This window comes from Neofelis nebulosa, chromosome 4, assembly GCF_028018385.1.
Source record: "Neofelis nebulosa isolate mNeoNeb1 chromosome 4, mNeoNeb1.pri, whole genome shotgun sequence".
Classification (NCBI taxonomy): Eukaryota; Metazoa; Chordata; class Mammalia; order Carnivora; family Felidae; genus Neofelis; species Neofelis nebulosa.
Window position 1 is genome coordinate 169,568,070 of NC_080785.1, and position 12,592 is coordinate 169,580,661.

At 66.2% G+C, this 12,592-nt stretch overlaps 1 protein-coding gene across 7 annotated transcripts in view; it reads left to right on the forward strand.

The window, feature by feature from the left end:
* The window catches only part of SBNO2 (strawberry notch homolog 2), a 49,676-nt gene that overhangs the window by 26,680 nt on the left and 10,404 nt on the right, over positions 1–12,592 (forward strand). For 6 of the 7 annotated variants that reach the window (XM_058728584.1, XM_058728585.1, XM_058728586.1 and 3 more), the window contains exons 5-13: positions 5,655–5,816; positions 8,071–8,154; positions 8,409–8,505; positions 8,833–8,987; positions 9,068–9,201; positions 9,281–9,371; positions 9,451–9,594; positions 11,858–11,975; positions 12,213–12,318. In XM_058728584.1, coding sequence (XP_058584567.1) covers positions 5,655–5,816; positions 8,071–8,154; positions 8,409–8,505; positions 8,833–8,987; positions 9,068–9,201; positions 9,281–9,371; positions 9,451–9,594; positions 11,858–11,975; positions 12,213–12,318 — 1,091 coding nt within the window. Of the gene's footprint in view, positions 1–1,367; positions 1,621–5,654; positions 5,817–8,070; positions 8,155–8,408; positions 8,506–8,832; positions 8,988–9,067; positions 9,202–9,280; positions 9,372–9,450; positions 9,595–11,857; positions 11,976–12,212; positions 12,319–12,592 lie in introns of those variants that run through there. The other variant, XM_058728590.1, reaches the window with a different exon arrangement.

Consider the following 12,592-nt stretch of genomic DNA (forward strand, 5'->3'; position numbering starts at 1 on the left):
CAGACAGACCGCCCCGCTTCTCGTCCCCACCGCCAGCCGGGGTTCTGGTTCCTCCACTTCCGCTGACGCTTAGCCGTAGTCAGCTGAGTGGAGCGGTCCCGGCGGCCGGCCGGGAGGTGGTGTCTCACGGGTTTCGGTTTGCGTTTGCTCGTTGCCTGACGGTGTCGAGCGGCTCTCTGCCGGCTGGTCGCCCTTTGCGCTTCCCCTGCACACGCGGTGGGCCCAGCCAGGCCCGGCCCTCCCCTCCCGTTGTTGGGGTTCGGGCGTCTGCTGGCCGTGAGGTGCGGGCAGGACAGGGGCAGCCATGGTGGCCTTGTTGCGTCTGCAGCATTGGACCCCGCGGTCCCTCATTGTCCCTGACCAGGCCCGTGGCCCGGGGTCTCTCCCCAGCGAGAGCCCCTCGTGTGTCCATGCCCCCCCAGCCTATGCTGCGAGGCTCGCCTCACCAGCTTGCTCCTCTCAGCCAAGTGACGGCTACGGGGCACAAACACCCTACCAGGTGGGTTTTCTTTTCTTTTAAAAAAATTTTTAAGCTTATTTATTTTTGAGAGAGAGCACGAACGCGCACGCACACACACGCATGCACACACACACACACACACACACGCATGCACACCCCAGTGGGGGAGGGGCAGAGAGGGAGCCACGGAATCGGAAGCAGGCTCCTGGCTCCGAGCTGTCAGCACAGAGCCGGACGCGGGGCTCGAACCCACGAACCGGGAGATCATGACCTGGGCCAAAGTCGGACGCTTAACCGCTTGAGCCACCCAGGCGCCCCCAAAGTGGGTTTTCTAAAAGCAACAGTTGTTTCCCGGGGAAGAGGACACCTGACCCCACAGGGTTCGCCAGGGCCTCACACCCCCTGCCTGCGAGCCCTGCGTGTGTCCCACCCTCTGTGCGGGGCCGAGGGGTGCAGGCGCAGGCCCGGAGAGGAAAGAATGGGGGTGTCGGGGGCAGCCATACCCCTTGGCAAAGTTCCAGGAGAAGGAGCACGGTGGCGGCCGGGGTCCCGAGGGGGCGCACCCACTCCAGGTGAGGCGGTAGCGTGAGCAAAGGCCGGGGCCTGGGGGGCGTGAGCCCAGCGAGGCAGCGGTCTCCGCTGCCGGGTGCTTGGGGGCAGCTGGTGAAGGCCCCTGTCCAAGCCCGGGAGCTGCCCGGAGGGGGCATGGAGGCACCGGCCGGGCCTTAGGGCGCCCGGACCGGCCGCCCTGCGGTCTGGGGAAACCGAGGCGGGCCGGCCGGGAGGGGCCCCCCCCGCGTTCCCCCGGCCCCCGGCGGCGGCGGGGTGGGCGGTGGGGGGCGCCGGGGCGGCAGGGTGCGAGCCGGCGGGCGGGGGCCCGGCCCCGCCGAGAGGTCTGTGGCTAGATTCCGCCCAGTACAGGAATTCTCGCTCTGCCAGTAATCACCCTGACTTCCCAGGCGGCCATCATTTCCTGAAAGTCAGCCGCCTTAGGGGAAGTCGGCGCTGGCGGTGACTAAACCAACATGCAAATGCAGCCGGGCTGAGAGCGGCCGGGCGGCCGCGGTCCGGAGGGAGCCGCCCGCCGCCTTCCCGGGACCCGCCGCGGCCGCGCCATGTCCCAGCTGCGGCTCTGGCTGCGCCTCGCGGCTCTCAACAAGGTAACCCTCCGCGCCGCCCGCGGGGCTCCGGGCGGGGAAGGCGGCCGCCCGCGTCCTCGGAGCGGGGCCGCGGGGCCTGGGGCGCGCAGGTGCGCGGCCGGCACCTTCCGGGCTGCGCCCTGCCGTCCCCAGGGCTCGGCGCCCGACCTCGACAGCGTCCGGGGTGCCCCGGGACAGAGCTGGCGGAGTGCCGTCCGCTCGGGCTCCGATTGGCCAGGTAGGAGCGCCCCGGCCCTCCGGCCCTCCTCCGGCCCCCCGGGGCTCCGGGAAGGGGTCCAGCCGCTCCCCGGGGCCCGCGTGACAGAGCCTGTGTCTGCAGGGCATTCCTGGGGTCTGAGTGTGTGCAGCAACCCCCCCTCGCCCCAGGGAAGGCCCAGAGCAGGTCTGGGGTGGGGGCCATCCTGTCCCCACCCGGCGGTCTGTGGCCAGAGCGGGGCCACTATTTGGCAGCTCCCCCGGGTCCCGCCAGGTCTTCGCCTGGTGCGGGGAACCCCAAAATGCTGCGAGACAGTAACCACAGCAGGTGACCCCCAAAACTGTCAGGATGAGCAGCCTGCTCCCGCCCCACTGAAACAGCAGATGGGGCCAGGTGGGAGCCTGGGGTCTGAGGGGCAGGCGCTTTGCGGGGCGCCCACAGAGGGTTCGTTTGGATTTGGCTGGTCTTGGAGGTCTGCTTGGTGGCTGCTGGGCCTCGGTCCCGACAGGGGGGCTGCTGGGTGAGCCGCCCCTGGGTGGGGTCAGCTCCTGCCCCATCCTGCCGCCAACTCCTTATAGGGAGTGGAGCTGGGAGGGACTCTTGGTGACCCGCTTTGAGGCCCTGCCTCCCTTTGGCCCAAGAATCAAGGTGAGGGCTGCTGAGGGCAGCATCCCCACCGTTTTTTGTTGTTGTTGTTGTTGTTGTTGTTTTAAGAGAGGGTGAGTGAGGATGAGCAGGGGAGAGGGGGCAGAGGGAGAGAGAGTTCGGGAGCAGTCTCCACGCCCAGCTCTAAGCCCAACGGTGTGCTCACTCACTCGCTCTGTGGGGATCCTGGGATCACAACCTGAGCCAAAATCAGGAGTCACTGGCTCAGTTGATTGAGCCACCCAGGCGCCCCCATCCCCGCTCGTTAAATACCTTTTGTCTTGGAGCAGCGTGACCTGCACAGTCACTGAAGGTAGCGCGGTTCCCACGCCGCGGCCCCTGTTCACACCGCACCTCAGCACCGTGCGTCTGTCGGTGGGACAGGCAGGCGCCCATACATTATTATCGACCAAAGATCCCTCGGCCTCCCGTGTCCTCGTTCTGTCCCACGACCCCATCGGGACACCGCGTGAATCGGGTTCTCACTCTCCTTAGGCCCCACTGGGCTGACACGCTTTCTCCACCTCTTCTCCGGTGGATGCCCCGGGCAGGCGGTCAGGAGGAGGACTGGACAGGCTTCCTGCAGGATGTCCCCCCTCCCCACCCCGGGTTCGTCCCACGATGGCTCTGAACGAAGTGCCTGGCTCATGCCGTCACACCTGGGGCCCCCGCTGCCCACGAGGTTCCTCACCGCTGACGTTGACCTTGGTCTCCTGGCCGGGTGTGCCGGTCGGGCTCCACACGGTCCTTGTGGGCAGGGGTCGCCGTGTGCAGCCCATGCAGGGCTATGGTCCCCCTGAGCACCCACCTCATTGGGGCTCCTCCCCACCTGCCCATCCTACTGCTGGTGACCGTTTTCCCTTTAGGAAGCAGGGCCACCCCTCAGGGCCCCTTGGGGCTGCCAGCTTCATGGGTTCAGGTGCTGTTGTCACTCTGACCAGGCTTGGTTGGCGTCCTCTGGGAAGGCCACCCTCAGATGCGGTCCCAGGGAGATTTTAGCCAGGACACACAGCAACCCCCACCCCTACCCAGCCCCCACCCCAGGCAGCCTGCAGGGGTCCGTGCTCCATGCTGTTTCATAGGGAGTGGGCGGCCAGCTTCTGTGGCCCAGCCTCTCCTGGCGTTATCTGCCAGACTCGGGCTCGGTCACCTCTGACCCCAGCTGCCCCGGGATGGGGCAGAGTCCATAGGAGGTCCTGGTGGGCAGAGAGCAGTCCTCACAGCCAGGCCAGACCCCACGCTGCCACCTGAGTCCTCCCCCAACCCACAGATGGCTGCTGTGGCCTGGTGAGCTACTGGGCTCTCACGTGAGGGTGATGGGCGTCCCAAGTGTCCGGGTATGCCTTTTCCCACTGTGAGCATGGTGTTCCCTGCTTCTGACCCAGCGCTGCGGACTTTTGCAGAGTCCCTTTTCCCTGGGCCACCACCTGCCTGAGCTGGTCTTGCCAGCCGCTGTCTGCCTCCTCGCCGGGACTTGCCCAGGCTGGCAGGTCCTACCGGGGTCCGCCTCCCACGGGTCTGGGCTTGGCACCGCTGAGGGGCAGGAGCGAGTGGCAGTCCCTCTGCCTTCCCATATGCTATCTGCCACCAGGGCGCCTCGGGGTGGCATCCAGTCAAGGCACACCAGTTGACGTGGGCACGGGTGGTCTTTGCAGCACAGATCCTGAGTCCCAGCCTGGCTCTGGGACCAACCCCATCTGGTAGAGTCTCCTGCATTTAGCCTCCCTCAGGGGGGCCTGACCCCCTCCGTGCCCACCCCCTCCCGAGGGCACAATGGGCCGGAGCCTGCACGGTCCTGGGGCTGTGTGTGCTCTGGCATCGGAGCGAGCTGGACGTTATCACTTAGAGACACCCCCCACCCAGGAATGGGGATCTGACGCCAACACAGATCAATGGGAGGGGAGCTCCAGAAACAGCCCTCACAGATGGAGTGGGGCAGGAGCACCAGCCGAGACCAGGGGCCTGTTCTCAGGGACCTGGGGGCTGCAAGGATGCCGCCTCCACCCCCAGAAGCCAGTTCAGCTGTGGTCTTGGAGGCCGAGCCAGCTGCATACAGGCGGGCTCCAGGCCCACGCATCCCCTTCATCCCCAGAGCCCAAGACGCCTGCTGGCCAGCCCTGCCTGTCTGCCTCGCCGTCCCCCCGTGCCTGTGCACTGGCATCCCACCCGGCTGGCCCTGGCCTTCCAGTGGCCCCGACAGCCCGAGACACGTAGACGGTGCACAGGGCCTGGGGACTCCGTTGCTCCTACATGCGGCCTCATTCAACCCCACTGGCCTCTGCCCTGCTCACAAAATGCCCCCACTGACTGACCTGAGATGTCAGCGTGGTCTGGTCCTCTGTTGTGGAGGTTCGGCTGGAAGGGCCTCGTCTGGGCGGGGCTGTGGGACTCCCTCCCCATGAGGAGTCGGCTGAGGCCTGTGCCCCCACCCCCTGACCCGGGCCTGCAGGGCCTCAGGGATGGGGAAGGAGGCCTGCCCCTCCCCAGCTTCAGGCACCCCGGGGCCCTGTGTGCAAAACTGGACACCTACTGCCCCCTCCTGGTGGCTAGTGGTATGAACACCAGAACCCAGCAGGGCACCATGGGGGGATCTCCGGCTGGGGGGCTCACTCCAGGCTGGCCCAGGAGCCCTTGGGGGCTGGTCTCCGAGTGTCCTTGGTATCCGATGCAAACAGGGTATACACAGGTCCTCAGTGCCTGTGAACCAGGGGTGGGAGGGAGGGCGACGTGGGAACACCCCGCACTGCGTCCGATTTTCTTTAAATTTAGGTTTCCGAATTGTGTGTACCGTGTACAGCACGCCACCTCCTGGAAGGCGTGGGGCTCTCTGTGTTCTGACATCCGTGTGCTGGTGTCACATGTGCCCAGTGTCACCTAATTCCAGAACGTTCCATCTCCCCAAACGCGACCCCGTCCCCATCAGCCGTCGCCTCCACCCCTTCAGCCCCTCCCCCGTCCCCACGAGCCCCCTTCCCGTCCGTGGATGAGTCTGTCCTGGACGTTTCCCAGACGCGGACCCACACCCCGCGTGGCCTCTCGTGTCGGGTTCCCTGCCTGAGCGTCGTGTGTTCGGGGAATGCCCGCGGGGCGGCGGGGGCGGGCGCCTGGCTCCTGCTGGCAGCAGGCGTGTGCACGGTGCGGCTGCCCCCAGCCCCGGCCGCGCCGGCCGCTTCTCATCCCGCCCGTCTCACAGGACTCCGCGTACCTCGACGAGCTCTCCAACGCCTCCATCTTTTCCTCGTCCGTGGACTCCCTCTCAGACATCGCGGACACACCTGACTTCCTGCCGGCTGACAGCCTCAGCCAGGTGCCCACCATCTGGGATGTGAGCACTGGTCCCTCCGCCCAGGATAAGGTCAGCGCCCTCTGAGGGCCCCGTCCACAGGCCGGGGGCGGGTCCAGGTTGTTCACAGACGGCAGTGAGGTCACAGGTCAGGCGTCCTCGTGTTTCCCGCACAGCCCGGAAAACGCACGGACTGGGGCGGGACCTTCTGTGGAAGGTCCTGTGGCGGTCAGGCACCAACCTCGCTGCCTCCCCTGGCTCGGCGCCCACACTCTGCCCTGCTGGGGACGCGGGCTTCCCCAGGAGGTGAGCAGCAAGCAGCTTCTAACACTGCTGCTTCTCACCCTGGCGCTTCTGCGCCCAGGACCTTGGGCAGTGGCTGGAGGCACCGGAGGGGGTGCCCCCGGCCAGCCTTCTGCAGGGGGTAGCGCGCTGGCTTGGCGTCTGTGAAGCTGCTTCCTCGGAACACGGGCGGGGGTGGGGAAGATGAGGCCAGGCAGGAGTCGCCAGAGGTGAGCAGGGTCTCCGCGTGCGCCAGGCCCGGACTCCAGCTCCTTCCCAGGACCGGGGCAGCAGGCACATCGGTGAGGAAGACTGGGGCTAATGCCGGGCGTGGGGAGCCCTCGCCCATCCAGGCCTCTTAGGGCTGTCTGCTGGGAGAGAAGCCTCTAGCTTTCGGGGGCCAGAACCCTCATTCAGGGCTGACGGGCGGCATTGGAAACACGGATGGGGGCCACGCGTGTCCGAGGGGGAACGGCCCCTTCCATCCAGAGCCAGCCGGGGGGAGCCCGGGGAGCCCTGCCAGGTGGTACACGGTAGTGGACACGATGCCCGCCCGGCCACTTTGATGTTCCTCAGGCAGCATCCACGGCCCAGACGCAGAAGGGCCGGGCCTGGGAAGTCTGGGGCCCGGCATGGGGCCAGCAGAGGGGCGGGAAGTGCCCGAGGCAGCCTGGCGCGGTCCCTGCCCTGGACAGCCATGGTGGCGACCCCGGCCCCCTCCTGCGTCCGGGCCGAAGGCCCTCCGAGCAGCCCACTGCTCCCGGTGGAGAACGTGAGGCACGGTGGCTTGGGGCGGACGGCAGAGCGCGCCAGCACCCACACCCCGCTGCTTGCCAGCCCGCCGGCCTGACTCAGCCTTCCAGGAACCCGGGCCAGGCTGTTTGTTTTTGTTCATTGAGAAGAAGGGGACTGGGGGTTGAGGAAAGGTTCCTGGCCTGCCGGCATCCTGCTCTCGTTACATTTTCTTCTTTGAAAACAGCGGGGGGTTGTAAAAATCAGGTGGGGTGTCGTGGGACCAAATGCCTTGGGGGCCCGTGCCATCCCGGAGACCGTAAAGGATACCCGAGCTCCGTGTGTGACCTGGCACTCACAGTCACTAGCCTTGGGGTGGTGGGAGTCCCAGGGGAGACGGGGTCTGGAAGGGATTTCTTCAGTTCTATCCCATTCCTCACCTGTCCTTAAGGTGGCCACGTGATTGTCATGTTTTTATTTTAACGGTAAGCATGTTTTGGAATTGCACAGACCCTGGTCTGAACCGTGCTGTGTCCTCACTGTGTGTCCTGGGGGCCGAGAAGTCACCCCACCCAGGCTCTTTGTGACCGTTCAGACATGGGCGTAACCACTCCCTGAGGGTGGGCAGGTCAAGGGCCAGGTGCGACACGGCCCTAGAGCATTTGGGTCTCCCGTCCTGGCCCATCTGTGGGCTCTGAATTTGTGGGCTGGGTCTGCCCAGAGCTGAATTTGCTCTGAATCTGTGGACTGAATTCTTTTTTTTTTTTTTTTTTTTAAGTTTATTTATTTTCGAGAGGGAGAGAGCGCGAGTGGGGTTGGGGGAGGGGCAGAGAGGAGGAGAGAGAATCCCAAGCAGACTCTGAGCTCTCAGCCAGATCCTGATGCGGCGCTGGCACTCATGAAATGCGACCGTGACCTGAGCCGAAATCAAGAGTCTATGCTTAACTGACCGAGCCACCCAGGCTCCCCGGACACCACATGAGTCCTAATCCCAGGTGGGCTTCATGCCCCCATGGCTGATGGACCCCCACCCAGGCACCAGCTTTGCCTATCAGGTTCTTGGTTCCCTTGGACCAGACTCAGGTGCTCAGTCTCTGCCGGGTGTGACTGCGGTTGGGGACGTGGGACGTGTCCTTGCTCTGTTTGATGGGAATTCTAGCCTGTTGCTCAAACGAACCAGCTGGCAGGCAGCAGGGAGGGGGCAGGAAGACCACGTGGCACCCCCCCGCTGGAGGCCGGGTCAGGGGGCTCAGGGAGGCGCTTCCCCCCCACCACGTCTTGTCTGCAGGCTCATGTCCACTGTCCCCTCCAGCTGCTCCTGCCCCGCGGGCCGTGGACGGGCGTCGAGGACCCCGTGTCCTCTCTCTCCAGCACCCCGCTCCTCGTCAGCTACCAGGTGAGCCAGGCCTTCTCCCCCGCCCTGCCCACCTCTTGTAGGGACTAGAACGCTCAGAGGCAGCCTTTTGGAAGCAAGATCTGCCCGTTTTACAGATGGGGAAATGGGCCCTTGGGAGGCAGCACACTGGGGTCGGGTGGGCCACTCCCCACCCCTCTTGTTCGCTGGCCTGGCTGCCCCTTGGGGGAAGGCCGGCCATGCTGGGCAGGACAGGGCCATCCAGCCCTGACCACAGCTCCTGCACCGACCTTCAGTCTCAAAGTCAGCCTGAGGAGGAGGAGGAGGCAGAGGAGGAGGAGGGGGACGAGCTGGGCCACGCAGAGACCTACGCCGACTACGTGCCCTCCAAATGTGAGTGTTCTGCCCTGCGAAACCCCAGCAGGGGCGGGGGGTGCTGGCTGCTCCAGGTTTCTGGAGGGGCTTGGGAGCTGTGGGCTGGCCTTGGGGCCACTTCTATAATCCCTGCTCGGCACAGCGCCTGAGACAGCACAGAGCGTACCATGAAAAGCCCACTTCCTCCCCGCTTAGGATTCTACGGATCTGTCCCGCACCCCTTTGTGTGAAGCACGGATAGGTTCCCCCCCCCACCCCCCCCCACAGCCAACCCTGAGACTCCGACCACGCCCCTGACCTGTCCCTGGCCACACTCCTGACTTGCCCCCGGCCCTGCCTCCGCAGCCAAGATCGGGAAGCAGCACCCTGACCGCGTGGTGGAGACTAGCACGCTGTCCAGTGTCCCACCGCCAGACATCACCTACACCCTTGCCCTGCCCACCTCGGACAGCGGGGCCCTGTCTGCCCTGCAGCTGGAGGCCATCACCTACGCCTGCCAGGTAACCTCGGTCTCCCACCCGGCCCACGTCCCGCGTGGGGGCCTCCTGCCAGGCCCTGACCGCCGTCCCTTGGCCCGCAGCAACACGAGGTCCTGCTCCCCAGCGGACAGCGGGCCGGCTTCCTCATTGGCGACGGTGCGGGTGTCGGCAAGGGGCGCACGGTGGCTGGCATCATCCTGGAGAATTTCCTGCGGGGCCGGAAGAAGTCACTGTGGTGAGTGTGCCCTCCCACCCCGCGCACATGGGCAGGGAGGGGAGGGGGCGCCATGGCACCCACCGGCCCTCACCCCTAGGTTCAGCGTCTCCAACGATCTCAAGTATGACGCGGAGCGTGACCTTCGGGACATCGACGCCCCCGGCATCGCGGTGCACGCGCTGAGCAAGGTGGGTGGGGTGGCCCCCTCCTCTGGCGGGGTCCCGGAGTGAGCCCGGCTGCACCCCCACGCCCGCCTCTCTCCCCCAGATCAAGTACGGCGACAACACTACCTCAGAGGGCGTCCTCTTTGCCACCTACTCAGCCCTGATCGGGGAGAGCCAGGCCGGCGGGCAGCACCGCACGCGCATCCGCCAGATCTTGGAGTGGTGCGGGGAAGCCTTCGACGGAGTCGTATCCTGAACCAGAGGGGGCGGGGCGGGGGCGGGGCTGCGCAGTACGGGGACCTCCCTCCCCTCCTCCCGTCCCGGATGCCAGCGCGCCGCCCGCTGGAAGGCATTCCCGGCAGGACGCTCGCCCTCAGTGCCCGCCCATGTCCTCTTGCGGTCTGGCTCGGCGGCGGCGGCGTCCCGGCTCCGGCGAGCTGGACCGCGACCACAGGCGCGGGGGCGCCGAGGGGCCCCAGGGCGGGAAGGTGCCTGTGGCCAAGGAATGGGGCAGAGGGCGCTTCCTTCCTCTGCCCCCCTCCTCCTCTCCCTCCCCTCCCTCTCCTCCGTCGTCCTCCCTCCTCTAACTCCTCCCCCTCCTCCTCCCTCCTCCTCTTCCCCTCCTCCCTCTCCTCCCTCCACCCCTCCTCTTCACCCTTCCCCTCCTCTTTCCTCCTTTGCCTTCCCCCTTCTCTTCCTCTCCTCCCTCTTTTTCCTTCATCTTCGGCCTCCCCCTCCTTCTTCCTCTGCCTCCCCCTTCTCTTCCTGCCTCCTCCTCCTCCCCCCCCTCCTCTTCTCTTCTCTCTCCCCCCTCTTCCTCTCTCTCCCCCCTCCCCCCTCCCCCTCTTCCCCACCCTCTCCCTCCCGGTCGGTTGTGGGCTCCATGCAGGTGGGCAGGCCAGGCTGGGCCAGCTGGAGGACAGCTGGGCCAAAAGCCAGGCTGCTGGGGTTCAGGAGCTCTGCTGACCGGTTGGTCAGTTGGGGGGTATCCGTACCAGTACTGGCTCTAGATCCTTCCCGACTTGGCAGGAGCTTCATGGATCGGAGGAGTTTCTACCTTTCTCTTCTCCCTTGGAATTTAGAAAGCTTGGTTTTGTGCGTCTCCCAAACTAGAGAAAAGCGACGGGGGGACCAGTACAGGCAAGAGCAGGACAGTCTGCTGTGGGTCGTGTGTGAGCCGTTGAATCACACACGTCAGGCACCAGCACACGCCCCTGTCTCCCCTGCTGAGGTGCCGGGCGGGGGCCACGGTTTTTCCCGGATTTCTGCACTGGCGCCTGTGGAGGTCCCCTGAGCCCACCCCACCCCCTCCCCTGCCAGGGAGTCTGCCCCGTGGTGCGCACAGCGGGCTCGGCACTCCTCACGGTGCTCGGGGGGGGGGGGGGGGGCCCGGCCTGGCCCCCACCGAAGGGCGCTTATCTTCCTGTGCACTGTACCCAGGGCTGTCCCCGTCCTCCCCGCCTGAGCCTGGGTATGTCTGCACATCACGTACTGTGCCGCCCTGTCCCCGGGGCCTGGAGGCAGCTTCCGGCCTCTCTCTCTGGGTCATAAACAACCCTGAGTGACTGGGCCCGGCCAGGGTGCCCCATCACCCCCTCTCCCCCTTCTCACTTTCCTTGGGCCCCTTCCCAGAAGTGGGGTGACCGGCCCCAGGGCCGCCCGGCACTCTCCAAAAGTCCTCCTCTCTCCTGGTCCCGGTCACAGATAGGAAGAGGGACACCGGCCCGTGTGTCCTTCCCACTTAGCTGGGCAAGCTCCCGGGTTTACCGCCGTCAGATGCCAGCTGTCCTATGGAGCAAGTCTCTTGTGCCGAACCGGCACCGGCACCAGAGGGCGCTGTGCTTGCCGTGCGACAGCTCGCACAGCCTGGGGCGAAGACCCCACACAGCCCGCGGCAAATGACGGCCGGCCCACCTGGAGGCTGTGCGCTCACCCCCACGCTCCCGTTTCCCAGTGTCGCTCCCGCAGAGCCGCGTAAAGCGGGCTTCATGTGAGGCGTGTACGTGCCGCGCGCCTGTGTGAGGAGAAGCGTGTCTTGTGTTTAGCACACCTCGGTGGCGCGCGTCCTCACCTGTAACTGGTTCCTTCCCTCTTAAAATACAAAGACCTTCCCCGGTGCTCTGCTTCGTCGAGCGTCTCCAGGATCTGTGAGAAGTTACGCAGAGACCCCGCCCCCTCCCCCCCCAGGGGACCCGTCACAGCTGGGATGCCTGCCTGCTCCCAGCCCAGCCCTCTTCCTCAGAGACCCCCGTTTCGCCGTGCCCCTTGGCACGAGTGTCTGTGTGTGTCTGCGCCACCTACCCGGCACGCGTCCTCAGCAGTCGAGAGGGGGCCCTGAGGCTGTTTCCCACTGCCCTGGCGGTGACATTCCCAGGCTCCCACCCCGAGGCTGCATACCCCCCAGGCACCTTGCCGAGCTCCCCTTCAGAACGGGGTGGCCTGGGGCATCCGGCCAGGGTCCCCGGGGCGGTGTGTCTCCCAGAACAGTCCTTGACCCCTGCCCGCACCAGATCGTGTTTGACGAGTGTCACAAAGCCAAGAATGCCAGCTCCACGAAGATGGGCAAGGCTGTCCTGGATCTGCAGAACAAGCTGCCCCTGGCCAGGGTGGTCTACGCCAGCGCCACAGGTGGGGGGGGGGGGGAGGCGCGGGGCGGGCGCCCGGGGGGGCCTTGGGAGCACCTGGTCCAGAGGCGGGGCTTCTCTCCCCAGGCCGATGCCAGACCCGTTCGGGGCTCCCTCTGCCATGTGCCTCCACCCGCTCGGCACCCCTGGCTGTGAGCCTCCCGGCCCCCGTTCCTGGGCCTCCATTCGAGTCATTCCCGGGTGTTCAAGGCCCCTGACCTTGCCGGCTCCCCCAACCCAGGTGCCTCTGAGCCCCGGAACATGATCTACATGAGCCGCCTGGGCATCTGGGGGGACGGCACGCCCTTCCGAACCTTCGAGGAGTTTCTGCATGCCATCGAGAAGAGGTGGGTGCCCTTCCCTGCCCGAGACTGGGGCTGGCGAGGGCCCCACAGAGGGCGCTGCTTCTCACGCCCCAGGGCCCAGTGTCAGGGGCGTTTGCTGTACACCCTGGCCTGTGCTCGTCCAGCCACCAGAGGGACCCAAAACTCACTCTTCCGCCTCCTGCTGCCCATCATCACTCCGGGAGAAGGAGCCCCCCTCACTCCTGCTTTTCTTGCACCGCCCCCCACGCCTCTGGGGCCCAGGCAGATGGGAGCACAGGGCCTTTGCGTGTGCTTG